The sequence below is a fragment of the Salmo trutta genome, unplaced genomic scaffold, assembly GCF_901001165.1.
Source record: "Salmo trutta unplaced genomic scaffold, fSalTru1.1, whole genome shotgun sequence".
NCBI lineage: Eukaryota > Metazoa > Chordata > Actinopteri > Salmoniformes > Salmonidae > Salmo > Salmo trutta.
The window spans coordinates 1,323,381-1,347,412 of NW_021822962.1; the positions used below are offsets into that span (position 1 = coordinate 1,323,381).

Below are 24,032 nucleotides of genomic sequence, written 5' to 3' on the forward strand. Positions count from 1 at the left end.
CACAGCAGATGAATACAGAGGAATAGGCTGTGTGGTTATCAGGCTATCCATCACAGTGTAATCACAGCAGATGAATACAGAGGAATAGGCTGTGTGGCTATCAGGCTATCCATCACAGTGTGATCACAGCAGATGAATACAGAGGAATAGGCTGTGTGGCTATCAGGCTATCCATCACAGTGTGATCACAGCAGATGAATACAGAGGAATAGGGTTTCAGGGCCTTTGGTCATGGAGACATGGAGCCCTCTCTAACCCACAGCAATTAAAGCTGCTGGGAGAGCCAGGATTAGATTACAACCTGGACCCCTGAGCCCAGGGATGGTAGCTAGGCTCTCAGGCAGACCACAGTTTCCTCTCTGTTTCGGTCTCTATTCAGAGCAGGAGGGCCGGGTGTGTGTCCCAAATTACATCCTATTCCCCATATAGTACACTACTTTTGACCTGGTAGTGCATTATATAGGCAATAAGGTGCGATTTGTGGCTCAACCTCTAACTCATTCCAGAGTGTTCTCTCTGTTTCTGTGTGTATGGCTCCAGAGCAGAATGGCTGCATTGCTTTCTGTCTGATTTCTATGAACAATGATCCATTCTGTCTCACTCTGATGTTCCCCCTCACCCTCTCAGCAGAGATATTTCACACTCATCTCTCTCTCTCTCTCTCTCACTCTCTTTCTCTCTATTTTCACATTCTCTCTCTCTCTCTCTCTCTCTCACTCTCTTTCTCTCTATTTTCACATTATCTCTCTCTCTCTCACTCTCTTTCTCTCTATTTTCACATTCTCTCTCTCTTTCTCTCTATTTTCACATTTTCTCTCTCTCTCTCCATTCTCTCTCCTGTCTTGTTTGATGTCTGTCATCACTGTGTTGTAATGGTGTCTATAATGGTGTGAATTAGTGTTCTGTGTTGTAATGGTGTCTATAATGGTGTGTATTAGTGTTCTGTGTTGTAATGATGTCTATAATGGTGTGTATTAGTGTTCTGTGTTGTAATGGTGTCTATAATGGTGTGTATTAGTGTTTTGTGTTGTAATGATGTCTATAATGATGTGTATTAGTGTTCTGTGTTGTAATGATGTCTATAATGGTGTGTATTAGTGTTCTGTGTTGTAATGGTGTCTATAATGGTGTGTATTAGTGTTTTGTGTTGTAATGATGTCTATAATGGTGTGTATTAGTGTTCTGTGTTGTAATGATGTCTATAATGGTGTGTATTAGTGTTCTGTGTTGTAATGGTGTCTATAATGGTGTGTATTAGTGTTCTGTGTTGTAATGATGTCTATAATGGTGTGTATTAGTGTTCTGTGTTGTAATGGTGTCTATAATGGTGTGTATTAGTGTTCTGTGTTGTAATGGTGTCTATAATGGTGTGTATTAGTGTTCTGTGTTGTAATGATGTCTATAATGGTGTGTATTAGTGTTCTGTGTTGTAATGGTGTCTATAATGGTGTGTATTAGTGTTCTGTGTTGTAATGGTGTCTATAATGGTGTGTATTAGTGTTCTGTGTTGTAATGATGTCTATAATGGTGTGTATTAGTGTTCTGTGTTGTAATGGTGTCTATAATGGTGTGTATTAGTGTTCTGTGTTGTAATGATGTCTATAATGGTGTGTATTAGTGTTCTGTGTTGTAATGATGTGTATAATGGTGTTTATTAGTGTTCTGTGTTGTAATGGTGTCTATAATGGTGTGTATTAGTGTTCTGTGTTGTAATGATGTCTATAATGGTGTGTATTAGTGTTCTGTGTTGTAATGGTGTCTATAATGGTGTGTATTAGTGTTCTGTGTTGTAATGGTGTCTATAATGGTGTGTATTAGTGTTCTGTGTTGTAATGATGTCTATAATGGTGTGTATTAGTGTTCTGTGTTGTAATGATGTCTATAATGGTGTGTATTAGTGTTCTGTGTTGTAATGGTGTCTATAATGGTGTGTATTAGTGTTCTGTGTTGTAATGATGTTTATAATGGTGTGTATTAGTGTTCTGTGTTGTAATGATGTCTATAATGGTGTGTATTAGTGTTCTGTGTTGTAATGGTGTCTATAATGGTGTGTATTAGTGTTCTGTGTTGTAATGATGTCTATAATGGTGTGTATTAGTGTTCTGTGTTGTAATGGTGTCTATAATGGTGTGTATTAGTGTTCTGTGTTGTAATGGTGTCTATAATGGTGTGTATTAGTGTTCTGTGTTGTAATGGTGTTATAATGGTGTGTATTAGTGTTCTGTGTTGTAATGGTGTCTATAATGGTGTGTATTAGTGTTCTGTGTTGTAATGGTGTCTATAATGGTGTGTATTAGTGTTCTGTGTTGTAATGGTGTCTATAATGGTGTGTATTAGTGTTCTGTGTTGTAATGGTGTCTATAATGGTGTGTATTAGTGTTCTGTGTTGTAATGATGTCTATAATGGTGTGTATTAGTGTTCTGTGTTGTAATGATGTCTATAATGGTGTGTATTAGTGTTCTGTGTTGTAATGATGTCTATAATGGTGTGTATTAGTGTTCTGTGTTGTAATGATGTCTATAATGGTGTGTATTAGTGTTCTGTGTTGTAATGGTGTCTATAATGGTGTGTATTAGTGTTCTGTGTTGTAATGGTGTCTATAATGGTGTGTATTAGTGTTCTGTGTTGTAATGGTGTCTATAATGGTGTGTATTAGTGTTCTGTGTTGTAATGGTGTCTATAATGGTGTGTATTAGCGTTCTGTGTTGTAATGGTGTCTATAATGGTGTGTATTAGTGTTCTGTGTTGTAATGGTGTCTATAATGGTGTGTATTAGTGTTCTGTGTTGTAATGGTGTCTATAATGGTGTGTATTAGTGTTCTGTGTTGTAATGGTGTCTATAATGGTGTGTATTAGTGTTCTGTGTTGTAATGGTGTCTATAATGGTGTGTATTAGTGTTCTGTGTTGTAATGATGTCTATAATGGTGTGTATTAGTGTTCTGTGTTGTAATGGTGTCTATAATGGTGTGTATTAGTGTTCTGTGTTGTAATGATGTCTATAATGGTGTGTATTAGTGTTCTGTGTTGTAATGATGTCTATAATGGTGTGTATTAGTGTTCTGTGTTGTAATGATGTTTATAATGGTGTGTATTAGTGTTCTGTGTTGTAATGATGTCTATAATGGTGTGTATTAGTGTTCTGTGTTGTAATGGTGTCTATAATGGTGTGTATTAGTGTTCTGTGTTGTAATGGTGTCTATAATGGTGTGTATTAGTGTTCTGTGTTGTAATGGTGTCTATAATGGTGTGTATTAGTGTTCTGTGTTGTAATGGTGTCTATAATGGTGTGTATTAGTGTTCTGTGTTGTAATGGTGTCTATATGGTGTGTATTAGTGTTCTGTGTTGTAATGATGTCTATAATGGTGTGTATTAGTGTTCTGTGTTGTAATGGTGTCTATAATGGTGTGTATTAGTGTTCTGTGTTGTAATGATGTCTATAATGGTGTGTATTAGTGTTCTGTGTTGTAATGATGTCTATAATGGTGTGTATTAGTGTTCTGTGTTGTAATGATGTTTATAATGGTGTGTATTAGTGTTCTGTGTTGTAATGATGTCTATAATGGTGTGTATTAGTGTTCTGTGTTGTAATGGTGTCTATAATGGTGTGTATTAGTGTTCTGTGTTGTAATGATGTCTATAATGGTGTGTATTAGTGTTTAGATCTGATTAAAATAGTAATAGTAACCATGATGGGAGTCTTTTGGCCAGACTTTATAGTCTCTGTCTGTCTGCTCCACTTTATAGTTGATCTTAAGGTTCAGTTTATTTCCTTCCTCTCTGTCTTTTCTCAGCCTTATAACCCCATGATGTCTCTTCAGTGAGACTAAAGCCAGGAGAGACCAAGGTTCACATAGAGCATCTCTCTCCACAGCTCCAATAGTTCTACAGGAAAGGGAAGCTGCCTGTGTTACGTTTCCAAAGCATTCATATTCACTTCAAAACCTCCTGAACTCTGTTGCTTTGTAGAGTACTATCTCTCTCGGTCTCTCTTTCTCTTTTTCTCTCTCTCTCTCTCTCTCTCTCTCTCTCTCTCTCTCTCTCTCTCTCTCTCTCACTCCCTCTCTCTCTCTCTCTCTCTCTCTCTCCCTTCCTCCCTCCTTCCCTCTTGCCATCTCTCCCCTCCACTCACACAAGTCTCTTGTTGGATGCTCTGCAGGATCCTCTTGGCAGGAAGTAAGAAGTCGATGAGGCATCGGAGTCCGTCCCCACGGTACTGTCTCTCCACCACGCTGAACAGCTGCCACAGGACGGTGGACGCAGTGGCACTGAATGGAGGGTACAGCGCAGACAGGGTGCTCTGGATACAACTGTCCAGGGACTCAGAGTCCTGTAGGGGCAGAGGAGCGGAGGAGAGAGGTGGATTAGATACAGTCCTGTCTGGGGAGAGGAGAGGAGGAGAGAGGTGGATTAGATACAGTCCTGCCTGGGGAGAGGAGAGGAGGAGAGAGGTGGATTAGATACAGTCCTGTCTGGGGAGAGGAGAGGAGGAGAGAGGTGGATTAGATACAGTCCTGTCTGGGGAGAGGAGAGGAGGAGAGAGGTGGATTAGATACAGTCCTGTCTGGGGAGAGGAGAGGAGGAGAGAGGTGGATTAGATACAGTCCTGTCTGGGGAGAGGAGAGGAGGAGAGAGGTGGATTAGATACAGTCCTGTCTGGGGAGAGGAGCGGAGGAGAGAGGTGGATTAGATACAGTCCTGTCTGGGGAGAGGAGAGGAGGAGAGAGGTGGATTAGATACAGTCCTGCCTGGGGAGAGGAGAGGAGGAGAGAGGTGGATTAGATACAGTCCTGCCTGGGGAGAGGAGAGGAGGAGAGAGGTGGATTAGATACAGTCCTGCCTGGGGAGAGGAGAGGAGGAGAGAGGTGGATTAGATACAGTCCTGTCTGGGGAGAGGAGAGGAGGAGAGAGGTGGATTAGAGGGGGGAAGAGGGGGGAAAAGAAAGAGAGAGAGAAAGGGAAAGAGAGAGAGAGAGAGGGAGAAATAGAGAGAGTTTTTACTAATAGAGTTAGTTCACCTGTCCCCTTCATGATGTAATGATGAAGCTCATAGATCAGCCGTTGGTAATGAACATGTGCAGACATTGGCAGGTTTTATCTAAGCTACTGTACGTATGAAAAGTGTTCCTTGCTTGAGGCCAACATTCAGCATAAAGACTTCTTATATAACGTGTACACCCACAGCGCACACCCACAGTGCACACCCACAGTGAAAACACTTTGGCACAACACTGTGAGATATTGTCATCACTGACCTTATCATGACACAAACATCCAGACGCATATAATAAATCCCGCAATGCCCTCAGACGAACCATCAAACAGGCAAAGCATCAATACAGGACTAAGATGGAATCCTACTACACCGGCTCTGACGCTCGTCGGATGTAGCAGGGCTTGCAAACTATTACGGCATACAAAGGGAAACCCAGCCGCGAGCTGCCCAGTGACACGAGCATACCATATGAGCTAAATGCTTTTTATGCTCGCTTCGAGGCAAGCAACATTGAAGCATGCATGTGAGCACCAGCTGTTCCGGACGACTGTGTGATCACGCTCTCCGTAGCCGATGTGAGCAAGACCTTTAAACAGGTCACCATTCACAAAGCCGCGGGGCCAGACGGATTACCAGGACATGTACTCAAAGCATGCGCAGACCAACAAGCAAGTGTCTTCACTGACATTTTCAACCTCTCCCTGACTGAGTCTGTAACACCTACATGTTTCAAGCAGACCACCATAGTCCCTGTGCCCAAAAAAGCGAAGGTAACCCGCCTAAATGATTACTGCCCCGTAGCACTCACGTCGGTAGCATTTCTACAAGCATTTCGCTACACTCGCATTAACATCTGCTAACCATGTGTATGTGACCAATACAATTTGATTTGATTTGATTTGATTTGGTAGCCATGCAGTGCTCTGAAAGGCTGGTCATGGCTCACATCAACACCATCATGCCGGAACGTCTAGACCCACTCCAATTCACATACTGCCCCAACAGATCCACAGATGACGCAATCTCAATCACACCCCACACTGCCGTATCCCACCTGGACAAAAGGAACACCTATGCGAGAATGCTGTTCATTGACTACAGCTCAGCATTCAACACCATAGTGCCCACAAAGCTCATCACTAAGCTAAACACCTCTCTCAACTACGTGGCCAAGCACGACTCCAACACCATCATTAAGTTTGCTGACAACACAACAGTGGTAAGCCTGATCACCGACAACAATGAGACAGCATATAGGGAGGAGGTCAGAACCCTGACAGTTTGGTGCCAGGACTACAACCTTTCCCTCAACGTGAGCAAGACAAAGGAGCTGATCGTGGACTACAGGAAAAGGAGAGCCGAACACGCCCCCATTAACATCGACGGGGCTGTAGTGGAGCGGGTCGAGAGATTCAAGTTCCTTGGTGTCCACATCACCAACGATCTATCATGGTCCAAACACACCAAGACAGTTGTGAAGAGGGCACGACAACACCTTTTCCCCCTCAGGAGACTGAAAAAGTTTGGCATGGGTCCCCAGATCCTCAAAACGTTATACAGCTGCACCATTGAGAGCATCCTGACCGGTTGCATCACCGCCTGGTATGGCAACTGCTCGGTATCTGACCGTAAGGCGCTACAGAGGGTAGTGTGTAGGGCCCAGTACATCACTGGGGCCAAGCTTCCTGCCATCCAGGACCTATATAATAGGTGGTGTCAGAGGAAGGCCCAAAAAATTGTCAAAGACTCCAGTCACCCAAGTCATAGACTGTTCTCTCTGCTACCGCATGGCAAGCTGTAAGTCTAGGTCCAGAAGGCTCCTTAACAGATTCTACCTCCAAGCCATAAGACTGCTGAACAATGAATCAAATCATAAGACTGCTGAACAATGAATCAAATGGCCACCCAGACTATTTACACTACCCCCCCTTTGTTTTTACACTGCTGCTACTTCAAATCAAATCAAATCAAATTTATTTATATAGCCCTTCGTATATCAGCTGAAATCTCAAAGTGCTGTACAGAAACCCAGCCTAAAACCCCAAACAGCAAGCAATGCATGTGAAAGAAGCACGGTGGCTAGGAAAAACTCCCTAGGAAAAACTCCCTAGAAAGGCCAAAAACCTAGGAAGAAACCTAGAGAGGAACCAGGCTATGAGGGGTGGCCAGTTACTGTTTATTATCTATACATAGTCACTTTACCCCTACCTACATGTACAAATGACCTCCACTAACCTGTACCCCTTACTGTTTATTATCTATACATAGTCACTTTACCCCTACCTACATGTACAAATGACCTCCACTAACCTGTACCCCCGCACATTGACTCGGTACCGGTAGCCCCTGTATATAGCCTCGTTATTGTTATTTTATGGTGTTATTTAACTTTCTTTTTTACTTTAGTTTATTTAGTAAATATTTTCTTAACTCTATTTCTTGAACTGCATTGTTGTATTCAGCGCATGTGACAAATAAAATTGTATTTTATTTGATTTACGCTCAACCTGCTCAGGCCGCCAAACGCCGCCCGAACAAGGTGTCATGACGTTGCCCTCTTTGGGTTTTCTATGCCCCATCCCCCTACCTCTGTCTCCCACACCCAGGCTCTGTGAGAGCGGTCATAAATTCCTAAAATAATGTCCTGCCTCATGGCCACAGTTTTGAGACAGAGTGGGTTTCATAGAAAGAACCAAGGGGTTCTCCCACCTCACAGAATTGGAGAACCGAACGACATTTATGTTCTGGAGAAGGTATAAAAGATCGGTGAAGAATCCAGCTACGAACTGGTCCATTTGGTACAATTTTGTGAAACTCATGAGAGACAATACGGCCACATTACCATGGCGCTGTTTATATAATAGCCTCAGTTGTGAGACTTACATCTAATGGTTGTATAAAATGAATGAATAAGGATAAAGCTATCTGGAATATGTTGGGATGCTTGTAAGATGTTAATGTGAGAGAATTGTATTTCTGGTTAAAGTTTCACCAAGTCATCGGCACGCCCCCATGAACAGACGGGACCTGGCGTCATGAGACAGCCTTTTTCTGTTATTCCGAATATTTACCCCCACCCAGGGTTTCTATCAGGAGACCGAGCTTACCTCCATTACGAGTGGCTAAAGGTTGGAGACCAGCTTACCTCGATAACGAGAGGGCCAAGGTTTGACCATGCATTCCACTTTCTGAACTTTAACCATACCACGTGGTTAAACTCTTAGACTATCGATACCGACAGAATAATAACAAGTCTTTGATATTAATTACTAGTCTGCAGCTAGGAATTTGGTATCATTGAATGCGAAGACCAACGAAACATCTGTCCTATAACGACATTAATGAATGTCACTTTGAAATATCCATTCTAACCGAGAGAGAGAGAGAGAGAGAGAGAGAGAGAACGCGAGGACAAACTCTCCAACAGAACGAACTTTTCAACAAAGATCCCGACGACACACTGAGCGTAAATATATATATTGATTGCAATTGTTCCCGAATGAGTGAGCGTTCATGTGCAAAGGATTAGCAATTCAATTGTTATAATTATCAACTCTTATCAACCTTTTGTCTAACAAGCCGCCAAGCCCACTAGGGCACATTCCTTTATCATTTCTTTGTAACGATATCTACTGTTTGTTATGCATTTCTGTGAATTACTTAGTTAGTAAATAAATGATTTTAAGACAATTGATGTATGGATGACTCATAGTGAAGACTGGGTTCGTGCAGATAACCAACAATTTACGACGTTTGGAATGAGACTGATGAGGTAAAGAATACATCATTAATCAGACGACTCATAGATCAGATATTATAATATCTGAAAGTTATATTAGGAAAATTATAACTTTGTAATCTGAATATTTTACTTGGTGCCCCGACCTCCTAGTTAATTACAGTTACACAATTAACCAGTTTAATCGCGTAATAATAATTACAGAGAGTTATTTGATAAATATGTCTTCAGTTTTAATGATGCCAAAGACACGACAAAGGAGAGGGACCGACTTCGGCGGATGTCGTGACACCTGCTCAGTTTTCCACCACAAAACACTAGAAAACTGACTAAAAGAGTAGAACCATTTTACCTGCTTTTACACTATGATTTGACTGTTAGATGTTCAATGGTTCTTCTGACTCTTTTTTTAAAGGAATAGTTTCACAATATTAAAATGTTCACCTAACAGGGTTGTTTTTTGTTTTTTTTACCTTTTTACCTTAAATGAATCCCTCTTTCACAAGAAATACCTAATCATCTCCAGAAATGATTTTGTGGAACAACCCTAATAACAGCATAACAGAGAGAGTGTCCCTGTCATGTTTCTGTTTGGGTTGTGGGACCTCAGAGCTGTGATACACACACACACACACACACACACACACACACACACACACACACACACACACACACACACACACACACACACACACACACACACACACACACACACACACACACACACACACACACACACACACACACACACACACACCCAGCCACCCTCTAACTCTCCAGGAAGTCAGTAGGTCGCAGGACACATCCTGCGTGATGGCCTTTCCATTAGAGACAGGGGAAACATCTGGACGGGTGACGTCATGGACAGAGAAGAGCGGACACAAACCCCCGGCCTGGAAAGCCCAGTCTCTCTCTACCCCAGCCCTCTACCCTGGTCATCCCGGTCAGCATTGTGTCTGTAGAGCAATGGCTTTTCCCTAATGAGGAGCCAGGGGATGTAATGGTATAATGGAACCTAACCCACTAGCAACAATAACGTCAGTGCTGCTAACTACACCTGACCCTGTAACTCCAGGGACCTGTAACTCCAGGGACCTGTAACAGCTCAGTAGTGTTGACATGTCATTGTAATGTCAGTGCTGCTAACTACACCTGACCCTGTAACACCAGGGACCTGTAACAGCTCAGTAGTGTTGACATGTCATTGTAATGTCAGTGCTGCTAACTACACCTGACCCTGTAACACCAGGGACCTGTAACAGCTCAGTAGTGTTGACATGTCATTGAAATGTCAGTGCTGCGAACTACACCTGACCCTGTAACACCAGGGACCTGTAACACCAGGGACCTGTAACAGCTCAGTAGTGTTGACATGTCATTATAATGTCAGTGCTGCTAACTACACCTGACCCTGTAACACCAGGGACCTGTAACACCAGGGACCTGTAACAGCTCAGTAGTGTTGACATGTCATTGTAATGTCAGTGCTGCTAACTACACCTGACCCTGTAACACCAGGGACCTGTAACACCAGGGACCTGTAACAGCTCAGTAGTGTTGACTTGTCACGGTAAAGTCAGCCACATGACCAGAGGACAGGGTGTATAAAGACACAATACGACCTCTCTGGTACTAGAGGATTGTTGTTTGTCTCAATGAGGATGACCTGCTCTAGGAGACATAGGCAGTGTCTCAAATGGCACCCTAGTCCCTATATAGTGCCCTATGGGCCCTGTTCAAACGTAGTGCACTATATAGAGAATAGGATTCCATTTGGGACACATTGAGTATAACCCTCATGACAGAACTGGTAGACATGTTGTTCACCATTCAGCCTCTGACCTCTGACCTGTGGCCAGTCAGCCACGGGGCCACTGTGACATCACCAAGGCCAAACATGTCCGTCCCTGCTGCCTGTTGGTTGGAACGCTCCTTCCCTTCCACAATAGAACACAACAGTGGAATGGAACAGTGGAATGGAACAGTGGAACACTCCAGGCTCTTCCACTGACAGCCACACAGATAGAACTCACTGCCAGGGAAAGTCCGGCACAGAAACAACAGGGCTGCCTCCCAAAGGGCACCCTATTCCCTATATACTGTAGTGCACTACTTTTGACCAGGGCTTACATAGGGCTCTGGTCACAAGTAGTGCACTACAGTATATAGGGAATAGGGTTCCATTTGGGACACAACCCAACACTGTATACACAGGGGTGAAAGTAGAAAGGCTGTTAGAGAGAGTTCACTATGCAGACAGTTTATTTACAGTTACAGGTGGCTGTCAAACTGACATATACAACTGTCTGTCAGATCACAACAGCTGGTTTGAGTCAGTCAACATTCTCAGAGCAAATTCACCACCCCCAAAATTCCAATCCAACCCCCCCTCGTCCGACAGTCCAGAATTGAGATGTATCACATTGTTGAAATGATTTGTTTGGTATTTCAGCCCCACCATCATTTCAGACAGTAACTGTAACAGAGTGTGTTGTTGGTAGACAGCTCTCCTACAAGACCTTGATTGTTCTGTTGTTCCCCTCTCTAACTGCTATGGTCTGGATGCCCCATCCCACCTCCATTAGCAGGCCCAGTCTGGCTCTGAGGGAAACCAAAACCTCTCTCTCTGAGCAGGCTATGGTCTCATCCCAAATATCACCCTATTGCCTATATAGTGCACTACTTTTGACCGGGGCCTGTGGGGATTATGGACTCTGGTCAACAGTAGTGCACTATATAGAGAACAGGGTGCCATATGGGACACAGCCTATAGTCACTATTGGAGCAGGGAGAGAAGAATAAACATGGTGTTTACTAGAGGGAAGCTAACAATGAGAGCAAAGCAGACATTACTACATGCTTTTAAAAACAGCCGAGAGAGAGAAAGAGAGAGAGAGAGATTTCTATTTCACTTGCTTTGACAATGTTAACATATGTTTCCCATGCCAATAAAGCAACTAAAAATGATTTGAAATTAAATTGAATTGAGAGACAGAGAGAGAGAGGTTGAGAGAGAGAGAGAGAGAGAGAGAGAGAGAGCAGTTCTTCAGGTTCCCAAGCCAGCGATTGAAACAGAGATTTATCAGCAGAGCCTTTTGTTTGAGCTCTGGACTATAAATCAGCTGCTCATTCAACCAGTTGCACCGGCCCAAGTGACCAGACAGGGAATCTGAATGAATGAGAACCACTTCTGAAACTGCTCAGTCCAAACAATGGCTACACACAGACACACACACACACACACACACACACACACACACACACACACACACACACACACACACACACACACACACACACACACACACACACACACACACACACACCAATGTTTACACTTTGAGTGGTTGCATCAAGACTGTAGTTAAAAACACTCTATTCCCTATTTACCAGAGTCCTAAAGACCACCCTGGTCAGAAGTAGTGAACTATATAGGGAATAGGGTGCCATTAGGAAGGCAGACAGTAGTTGTATGAGTACTATCCCCAGTCCTTCAGTCAGGACTGACAGGAGAGTGTAGCATCCAGCCCTCTATACTCACAGGTATTTATAGTAGGCAGGTTGTGTGTGTGAGGTAGTGTGTGTGTGTGTCTGTGTGTGTGTGTGTGTGTGTCTGTGTGTGTGTGTGTGTGTGTGTGTGTGTGTGTGTGTGTGTGTGTGTGTGTGTGTGTGTGTGTGTGTGTGTGTGTGTGTGTGTGTGTGTGTGTGTGTGTAGTGGTAGAACTCTGGCTAGGTAATTAGTGGGATGGGTCGGATGATCCAGGTGTGACAGTACTGTTGTCATTCTTCCCTTCAGTACGAAACAGACAGACAGACTGACAGACAGACTGACAGACATCTGGTTTAGAAAAGTATTCCCTTCAGTAAGACACAGACTGACAGACTGACAGACAGGCAAGCAGGCAGGCAGACAGACATCTGGTTCAGAAACACATAGAACAAACAGAGAAAAGAGAGGGAGACAGAGAAAAGAGGGAGAGAGAGAGAGAGGGGGAGAGAGAGAGAAAAGAGAGAGGGAGACAGAAAAAAAGAGACAGAGAGAGAGAGAGAGGGAGACAGAGACAGAGAGAAGAGAGAGAGAGACGGAGAGTAAGAGAGAGAGACGGAGGGAGAGCGAGAGAGAGAGCGAGAGAGAGAGAGGGAGAGAGAGAGAGATGCATGCAGAAAAGTCCAAAGAAATACACCAACTAATGCATCTATGGCAGAATTAGACCGCTTCCATTGGTAATGAAACTACAAAAAAGATAATACATTTTCTGGCTACTGTTAAATTCAAGTCTCCAATTTAAATCACTTCAAACCCAAGAGCTGAGCCCAGAAAAGAGCACTCTCAGTCAGCTGGTGTTGGACCTAACCCCGCTTCAAAAGATAGAATTAAAATAAACTAAATCCTGAACCAATCAAAGGACTCATATTTACAACATTGGAAAAACTAAACACAATCTCAAAGCCGACTAAATTGCTATCTGACCCTAAACAGAGAATATGAATTGGCTGATTATCTCTACTCTGTCAGAGATACGAAGCAGAGACAGATCCTTACCAAGTACAGGCTGAGTGACCACCTGGCAGAGACAGATCCTTACCAAGTACAGGCTGAGTGACCACCTGGCAGAGACAGATCCTTACCAAGTACAGGCTGAGTGACCACCTGGCAGAGACAGATCCTTACCAAGTACAGGCTGAGTGACCACCTGGCAGAGACAGATCCTTACCAAGTACAGGCTGAGTGACCACCTGGCAGAGACAGATCCTTACCAAGTACAGGCTGAGTGACCACCAACTGGCAATTAGAAACCAGCAGACACAAAATGACATGGTAACCCAAAGAGGAGCGTCTATGTGGTCACTGCACGACAGGGGAGGTAGAGACAGAGATGCACTTTCTCCTCTACTGTCAGAAATATTCCTCACCAAGAGAGATGTACTTTCTCCTCTACTGTCAGAAATATTCCTCACCAAGAGAAATGTACTTTCTCCTCTACTGTCAGAAATATTCCTCACCAAGAGAAATGTACTTTCTCCTCTACTGTCAGAAATATTCCTCACCAAGAGAGATGTACTTTCTCCTCTACTGTCAGAAATATTCCTCACCAAGAGAGATGTACTTTCTCCTCTACTGTCAGAAATATTCCTCACCAAGAGAAATGTACTTTCTCCTCTACTGTCAGAAATATTCCTCACCAAGAGAGATGTACTTTCTCCTCTACTGTCAGAAATATTCCTCACCAAGAGAGATGTACTTTCTCCTCTACTGTCAGAAATATTCCTCACCAAGAGAGATGTACTTTCTCCTCTACTGTCAGAAATATTCCTCACCAAGAGAGATGTACTTTCTCCTCTACTGTCAGAAATATTCCTCACCAAGAGAGATGTACTTTCTCCTCTACTGTCAGAAATATTCCTCACCAAGAGAGATGTACTTTCTCCTCTACTGTCAGAAATATTCCTCACCAAGAGAGATGTACTTTCTCCTCTACTGTCAGAAATATTCCTCACCAAGAGAGATGTACTTTCTCCTCTACTGTCAGAAATATTCCTCACCAAGAGAGATGTACTTTCTCCTCTACTGTCAGAAATATTCCTCACCAAGAGAGATGTACTTTCTCCTCTACTGTCAGAAATATTCCTCAGCAAGAGATACATTACTACATATTAAACCCAGAGGAAAAACTAAAATACTCATGGGCTCCTCTTGCAGCCAAATATGTATTTGCCTGCCATAGCCTGAGGGACACTGCATAGTAAGCAGTAACTTATTATTGTTATTATTGTTATTATTATTATTATTGTTGCTGTGATTATTATTCCAAATAGTAGTGTTACGGTAGTAAGGGTGATGGTAACAGTAGTAGTTTAATGATGGTGGTACTGTAGTAGTAATGATGATGGTAGTTGTAGTACTCATGTAATGGTAAGTTAGTTATAGTTGTAGTAGGTAGAGATATTAGAGGTAGAAATGCTACTAGTGGTAATGGTAGAGATATTAGAGGTAGAAATACTACTAGTGGTAATGCTAGTAGTATAGATATTAGAGGTAGAAATACTACTAGTAGTAATGCTAGTAGTATAGATATTAGAGGTAGAAATACTACTAGTAGTAATGCTAGTAGTATAGATATTAGAGGTAGAAATACTACTAGTGGTAATGGTACAGATATTAGAGGTAGAAATACTACTAGTGGTAATGGTAGAGATATTAGAGGTAGAAATACTACTAGTGGTAATGCTAGTATAGATATTAGAGGTAGAAATACTACTAGTAGTAATGCTAGTAGTATAGATATTAGAGGTAGAAATACTACTAGTGGTAATGCTAGTAGTATATATATTAGAGGTAGAAATACTACTAGTGGTAATGGTAGAGATATTAGAGGTAGAAATACTACTAGTGGTAATGGTAGAGATATTAGAGGTAGAAATACTACTAGTGGTAATGCTAGTAGTATAGATATTAGAGGTAGAAATACTACTAGTGGTAATGGTAGTAGAGATATTAGAGGTAGAAATACTACTAGTAGTAATGCTAGTAGTATAGATATTAGAGGTAGAAATACTACTAGTGGTAATGGTAGAGATATTAGAGGTAGAAATACTACTAGTGGTAATGCTAGTAGTATAGATATTAGAGGTAGAAATACTACTAGTGGTAATGGTAGAGATATTAGAGGTAGAAATACTACTAGTGGTAATGCTAGTAGTATATATATTAGAGGTAGCAATGCTACTAGTGGTAATGCTAGTAGTAGAGATATTAGAGGTAGAAATACTACTAGTGGTAATGCTAGTAGTATATATATTAGAGGTAGAAATACTACTAGTGGTAATGCTAGTAGTATATATATTAGAGGTAGAAATGCTACTAGTGGTAATGCTAGTAGTATAGATATTAGAGGTAGCATTCATTTTAGTAGTAATAATAGTATCATGTTCATATGGGGACATTTGGATACCTTCCCATCCGACCTGCCCTACAGCCAGGTGTCAGGAGGACCACAAAGGAGCCTGGGAGGTGGGAGGGTGGGGATACCTTCCCATCAGACCTGCCCTACAGCCAGGTGTCAGGAGGACCACAAAGGAGCCTGGGAGGTGGGAGGGTGGGGATACCTTCCCATCAGACCTGCCCTAAAGCCAGGTGTCAGGAGGACCACAAAGGAGCCTGGGAGGTGGGAGGGTGGGGATACCTTCACATCAGACCTGTTGTGCTTTGGCCAAACCATGTGTGAGGTCTTCAGAGAGTGTAGTCTACTAATGGACAATGAAATCAAGTTGCTATAGACTCAGAAAGATCAGGATCTAGACTGAGGCCCACACACACACACACACACACACACACACACACACACACACACACACACACCCACACACACACACACACACACACACACACACACACAAAAGTAGCAAATAGGACAATATACTGTAGGAAGAAGGTGGAATCATATTACACAGGCTCCGACGTCCGCCTCATGTGGCAGGAGCTACAGTCCATTACAGATTACAAAGGATGATCTTCTCAACGATGCCTCTATACCAGACGAACTGAATGCATTTAATGCACGCTTTGACAACAACAACATTGTGCCGGATGTGAGGACCATCACCAACCCAGAGGATTGGGTGATCTCGCTCTCCGAGGCCGACGTGAGAAAGGTCTTTTTAATCAGGTCAACACTTGCAAGGCCTGTATATATTATGGTATTAACTGACCCTGTATATAGTATGGTATTAACTGACCCTGTATATAGTATGGTATTAACTGACCCTGTATATAGTATGGTATTGAACTGACCCTGTATATAGTATGGTATTGAACTGACCCTGTATATAGTATGGTATTAACTGACCCTGTATATAGTATGGTATTAACTGACCCTGTATATAGTATGGTATTGAACTGACCCTGTATATATTATGGTATTAACTGACCCTGTATATAGTATGGTATTAACTGACCCTGTATATAGTATGGTATTGAACTGACCCTGTATATAGTATGGTATTAACTGACCCTGTATATAGTATGGTATTGAACTGACCCTGTATATAGTATGGTACTAACTGACCCTGTATATATTATGGTATTAACTGACCCTGTATATATTATGGTATTAACTGACCCTGTATATAGTATGGTATTAACTGACCCTGTATATAGTATGGTATTAACTGACCCTGTATATAGTATGGTATTGAACTGACCCTGTATATAGTATGGTATTAACTGACCCTGTATATAGTATGGTATTGAACTGACCCTGTATATAGTATGGTACTAACTGACCCTGTATATAGTATGGTATTAACTGACCCTGTATATAGTATGGTATTGAACTGACCCTGTATATAGTATGGTATTGAACTGACCCTGTATATATTATGGTATTGAACTGACCCTGTATATAGTATGGTATTAACTGACCCTGTATATAGTATGGGTATTAACTGACCCTGTATATAGTATGGTATTGAACTGACCCTGTATATAGTATGGTATTAACTGACCCTGTATATAGTATGGTATTGAACTGACCCTGTATATAGTATGGTATTGAACTGACCCTGTATATAGTATGGTATTAACTGACCCTGTATATAGTATGGTATTGAACTGACCCTGTATATAGTATGGTATTAACTGACCCTGTATATATTATGGTATTAACTGACCCTGTATATAGTATGGTATTAACTGACCCTGTATATAGTATGGTATTGAACTGACCCTGTATATAATATGGTACTGGAACTGACCCTGTATATAGTATGGTATTAACTGACCCTGTATATAGTATGGTACTAACTGACCCTGTATATAGTATGGTATTGAACTGACCCTGTATATAGTATGGTATTAACTGACCCTGTATATAGTATGGTATTGAACTGACCCTGTATATAGTATGGTATTAACTGACCCTGTATATAGTATGGTATTAACTTACCCTGTATATAGTATGGTATTAAGTGACCCTGTATATATTATGGTATTAACTGACCCTGTATATAGTATGGTATTGAACTGACCCTGTATATAGTATGGTACTAACTGACCCTGTATATAGTATGGTATTGAACTGACCCTGTATATAGTATGGTATTGAACTGACCCTGTATATAGTATGGTACTGAACTGACCCTGTATATAGTATGGTATTGAACTGACCCTGTATATAGTATGGTATTGAACTGACCCTGTATATAGTATGGTATTGTAACTGACCCTGTATATAGTATGGAATTGCAACTGACCCTGTATATAGTATGGTATTAACTGACCCTGTATATATTATGGTATTAACTGACCCTGTATATAGTATGGTATTGAACTGACCCTGTATATAGTATGGTACTAACTGACCCTGTATATAGTATGGTATTAACTGACCCTGTATATAGTATGGTATTAACTGACCCTGTATATAGTATGGTATTGAACTGACCCTGTATATAGAATTGAACTGACCCTGTATATAGTATGGTATTGAACTGACCCTGTATATTGAACTGACCCTGTATATAGAATTGAACTGACCCTGTATATAGTATGGTATTGAACTGACCCTGTATATAGTCTGGTATTAACTGACCCTGTATATAGTATGGTATTAACTGACCCTGTATATAGTATGGTATTAACTGACCCTGTATATAGTATGGTATTGAACTGACCCTGTATATAGTATGGTATTAACTGACCCTGTAAATAGTATGGTATTAAGTGACCCTGTATATAGTATGGTATTGAACTGACCCTGTATATAGAATTGAACTGACCCTGTATATAGTATGGTATTGAACTGACCCTGTATATAGTATGGTATTGAACTGACCCTGTATATAGTATGGTATTGAACTGACCCTGTATATAGTATGGTACTGAACTGACCCTGTATATAGTATGGTATTGAACTGACCCTGTATATAGTCTGGTATTAACTGACCCTGTATATAGTATGGTATTAACTGACCCTGTATATAGTCTGGTATTAACTGACCCTGTATATAGTATGGTATTGAACTGACCCTGTATATAGTATGGTATTAAGTGACCCTGTATATAGTATGGTATTGAACTGACCCTGTATATAGTATGGTATTAAGTGACCCTGTATATAGTATGGTATTAAGTGACCCTGTATATAGTATGGTATTGAACTGACCCTGTATATAGTATGGTATTGAACTGACCCTTTATATAGTATAGTATTGAACTGACCCTGTATATAGTATGGTATTGAACTGACCCTGTATATAGTATGGTATTGTAACTGACCCTGTATATAGTATGGTATTAACTGACCCTGTATATAGTATGGTACTAACTGACCCTGTATATAGTATGGTATTAACTGACCCTGTATATAGTATGGTATTGAACTGACCCTGTATATAGTATGGTATTAACTGACCCTGTATATAGTATGGTATTGAACTGACCCTGTATATAGTATGGTATTGAACTGACCCTGTATATAGTATGGTATTGAACTGACCCTGTATATAGTATAGTATTGAACTGACCCTGTATATAGTATGGTATTGAACTGACCCTGTATATAGTATGGTATTGAACTGACCCTGTATATAGTATGGTATTAACTGACCCTGTATATAGTGTAGTATTGAACTGACCCTGTATATAGTATAGTATTGAACTGACCCTGTATATAGTATGGTATTAACTGACCCTGTATATAGTATAGTATTGAACTGACCCTGTATATAGTATAGCATTGAACTGACCCTGTATATAGTATGCTTATTTACTTATTGTATTCTTCATAATTCTTCTAATTTCTCCTGTGTTTTTTGTCTTGTATTACATTCTCATTGATTGTTACATTGTGGGGTTCTGAGTTTACAAGAAAGGTATTTCACTGTACTTGTACATGGGAACTTAAAACTTGAAACTTGAAACAAACACACACACACACACAATCTTCTCCAATCTTTTCGGCCCTATAACAAGAACAAACAGCAAAAATATACACATGATCAAATACAAATCCTGGCATCAACTATTAAAGACTACCAGAAACCACTGGACAAAATACAAACCCTCAAACCCAAAAAGGCCTGTGGTGTTGATGGTATCCTCAATGAAATGATAAAATATACAGACCACAAATTCCAATTGGATAAACTTAAACTCTTTAACATCATTCTTAGCTCTGGCATCTTCCCCAATATTTGGAACCAATACTGATCACCCCAATCCACAAAAGTGGAGACAAATTTGACCCCAATAACTACAGTGGGACGTGCGTCAACAGCAGCCTTGGTAATATCCTATGCATTATCATTAAAAGCAGAGTCGTACATTTCCTCAGTGAAAACAATGTACTGAGCAAATGTCAAATATTTTTTTCTAAATGACCGTACGACAGACCACGTATTCACCCTGCACACTCTAACTGACAAACAAACAAACAACAACAAGGGTCTGCTATACAAATTGATGGAAAGTGGTGTTGGGGGAAAAACATACGACATTCTAAAATCCATGTACACATACAACACGTCTGTGGTTAAAATTGGCAAAAAAACACACATTTGTTTCCACAGGGCTGTGGGGTGAGACAGGGATGCAGCTTAAGCCCCACCGTCTTCAACATATATATCAACGAATTGGCGAGGGCACTAGATCACTCTGCAGCACCCGGCCTCACCCTACTTGAATCTGAAGTCAAACGTCTGTTTGCTGATGATCTGGTCCTTCTGTCCCCAACCAAGGAGGGCCTACAGCAGCACCTAGATCTTCTGCACAGATACTGTCAGACCTGGGCCCTGACAGTAAATCTCAGTAAGACAAAAATAATGGTGTTCCAAAAAAGGTCCAGCTGCCAGGACCACAAATACAAATTCCATCTAGACACCGTTGCCCTAGAGCACACAAAAATATATACATATCTCGGCCAAAATGTCAGCGCCACAGGTAAATTCCACAAAGCTGTGAACGAGCTGAGAGACAAGGCAAGAAGGGCCTTCTATGCCATCAAAAGGAACTTAAATTTTGACATACCAATTAGGATCTTGAATCAGTTATAGAACCCATTGCCATTTATGGTTGTGAGGTCTGGGGTCCGTTCACCAACCAAGAATTCACAAAATGGGACAAACACCAAATTGAGACTGCATGCAGAATTCTGCAAAAATATCCTCTGTGTACAACGTAAAACACCAAATAATGCATGCAGAGCAGAATTAGGCTGATACCCGCTAATTATCAAAATCCAGAAAAGAGACGTTAAATTCTACAACCCCCTAAAAGGAAGTGATTCCCAAACCTTCCATAACAAAGCCATCACCTACAGAAAGATGAACCTGGAGAAGAGTCCCCTAAGCAAGCTGGTCCTGGGGCTCTGTTCACAAACACAAACAGACCCCACAGAGCCCAAGGACAGCAACACAATTAGACCCAACCAAATCATGAGAAAACAAAAAGATAATTACTTGACACATTGGAAAGAATTAACAAAAAATCTGAGCAAACTAGAATGCTATTTGGCCCTAAACAGAGAGTACACAGTGGCAGAATACCTGACCACTGTGACTGACCCAAACTTAGGCTTTGACAGTGTACAGACTCAGTGAGCATAGCCTTGCTATTGAGAAAGGCCGCCGTAGGCAGACCTGGCTTTCAAGAGAAGACTATGAGCACACTGCCCACAAAATGAAGTGGAAACTGAGCTGCACTTCCTAATTTCCTGCCAAATGTATGACCATATTAGAGACACATATTTCCCTCAGATTACACAGACCAACAAAGAACTCGAAAACAACCCCAATTTTGATCAACTCCCATATCTACTGGGTGAAATACCACAGTGTATTAAAAACATGAGCTGGTGCACATCCAGAATAATAGTGTGTGGAGGTGCTGACTAACGGAGAATAAACTATCAACTATCAAAATAAAGAAAGTCGCACACTCCATGTATAAACTCCCAGCCATTTAATGGGTATTTACCAACGTTTCAGCATCACTGTGCCTTCCTCAGATACCACAGTGTGACATCACACTCCATGTATAAACTCCCAGCCATTTAATGGGTATTTACCAACGTTTCAGCATCACTGTGCCTTCCTCAGATACCACAGTGTGACATCACACTCCATGTATAAACTCCCAGCCATTTAATGGGTATTTACCAACGTTTCGGCATCACTGTGCCTTCCTCAGATACCACAGTGTGACATCACAGCAGCAAGATTTGTGACCTGTTGCCACAAGAAAAGGGCAAACAGTGAAGAACAAACACCATTGTAAATATAACCCATATTTATGTTGATTTATTTTCCCTTTTGTACTTTAACTATTTGCACATCGCTACAACACTGTATATAGACATAATATGACATTTGAAATGTCTTTATTCTTTTGGAACTTCTGTGAGTGTAATGTTTACTGTTAATTTTTATTGTTATTTAACTTTTGTTTATTATCTATTTCACTTGCTTTAACAATGTTAACATATGTTTCCCATGCCAATAAAGCCATTGAATTAAATTGAGAGAGAGAGAGAGAGAGAGAGAGAGAGAGAGAGAGAGAGAGAGAGAGACAAAGAGAGAGAGAGAGAGAGAGAGAGAGACATAGAGAGAGAGAGAGAGAGAGAGAGAGAGAGAGAGAGAGAGAGAGAGAGAGAGAGAGAGAGAGAGAGAGAGAGAGAGAGAGAGAGACAGAGAGAGAGAGAGAGACAGACAGAGAGAGAGAGAGAGAGAGAGAGAGAGAGAGATGGTCAGTCTGTAACTTCACACCTGCCAGAATTCCAACCCCATCAAGTCATAAATACAGCTACAAAAACAACATTCAGAAACAAACTTGCATTCAATGAATTGTAAAAATCTACTTGAATAGCGTGAAGAATTGAAGATATTAGCCTACATATCAAGACATCAAGCAGATACTGTAGAACAACACACTGACTAGTCTAGCCTACAATAACATAATATATCTCTCTATGTTAGTTACTGTCAGGTAACCACGTACGCACACAGACACACACACACACACACACACACACACACACACACACACACACACACACACACACACACACACACACACACACACACACACACACACACACACACACACACACACACACACACACACACACACACACACACACCAAAATATCAGCTGCTTAGATATCTGTGAAGTAAAGGACACTTTTCTGACTGTGTGGAGCAGCGTCTACAGACACACAGACAGACAGCCTGACAACAGACATGTAGCTCACCTATCCTGAAGACAATAAATCATCTACTGGGAAGTAAGTGGGGATATGAAAGACAGTTTGCCAGAGTGACAATCAACTGAACTGAATGAAGTCAGAAGTCTGAAATCTGTAAATCTCCAGCAGTCCATGTATTAGTCTGTTAAATCCATTAAAATGAAACACAAGCTGTTTTAGAGAACCCACAGGTCAGTAGTGAATTGTGACATTAACTTACTAACAGGATTTAAACTTAAGGTTACCAGGTCTTCAATTACAGCAGAAAATAAAATACATTTGACTTTAGGTGACCATTCTCCACCTTTCTGACCTTAATGCTCAGGTAGTTCTCACAGCTCCTGGACTTGGCTCGGGAGGGCATCTTATCCAGTGACAACATTTAGGTAAGAAGAAAAGCCACATGAAGCACCAAAGATAAATCCAGTGTAAGTCCAGTGGGTGACGGCTGAGTCATTGCTGTAGGACTGGCATGTCCAGAGCCACGCCAGTTTCACCCCTTTACTGTCTCTCTCTCTGTCTCTCTCTCTCTCTGTCTCTCTCTCTCTGTCCCTCTCTCTGTCCCTCTCTCTGTCCCTCTCTCTGTCTCTGTCCCTCTCTCTGTCTCTTGTCTCTGTCCCTCTCTCTCGTTCTCTCTCTCGTTCTCTCTCCTGTAGTGCAGGGCAGGGCAGCCAGTGTTAAACTAAACTCCAGTGGGAGCGTGAGAGAGGCAGCGAGCTCAGTTCCCCGCTACACCCCTCCCTCCCTCCCTCCCTCAACAAAAGCACCCCCCTCCCTCCCCTTTGCTACTCTGCCACTGAAGCCTCTCTCTTGCTCTCTCTCCCGGCTGGATTTATGCATACTGATGCAACTTCCCTTGACCATTCAGAAAACACACAACCTGACCTGACCAGAACAACAATACCCCCCCTCCCCCCACTCCACCTCCCTCTCTCTTCACTTCACTGCCCAGCAGGGGTACAACTCAGACCATCTACCTCCCCCTTCTCCCCCCCTCAACTCCCCCATGGCCTCTTTGTCCTGACACAGGGACCAGGGTTTCAGCTTATTCTGCTGC

At 41.7% G+C, this 24,032-nt stretch overlaps 1 protein-coding gene across 1 annotated transcript in view; it reads right to left on the bottom strand.

Moving 5' to 3' along the window:
- Positions 1-23,665, bottom strand: part of LOC115187622 (pleckstrin homology domain-containing family G member 4B-like) — an 88,029-nt gene extending 64,364 nt beyond the window's left edge. Inside the window, 2 exon segments of the mRNA XM_029746594.1 lie at positions 4,133-4,330; positions 23,289-23,665. Of these exon segments, the coding sequence (XP_029602454.1) occupies positions 4,133-4,330; positions 23,289-23,339 (249 nt within the window). The 5' untranslated portion in view covers positions 23,340-23,665.
- Between the last annotated feature and the right edge of the window lie 367 nt (positions 23,666-24,032).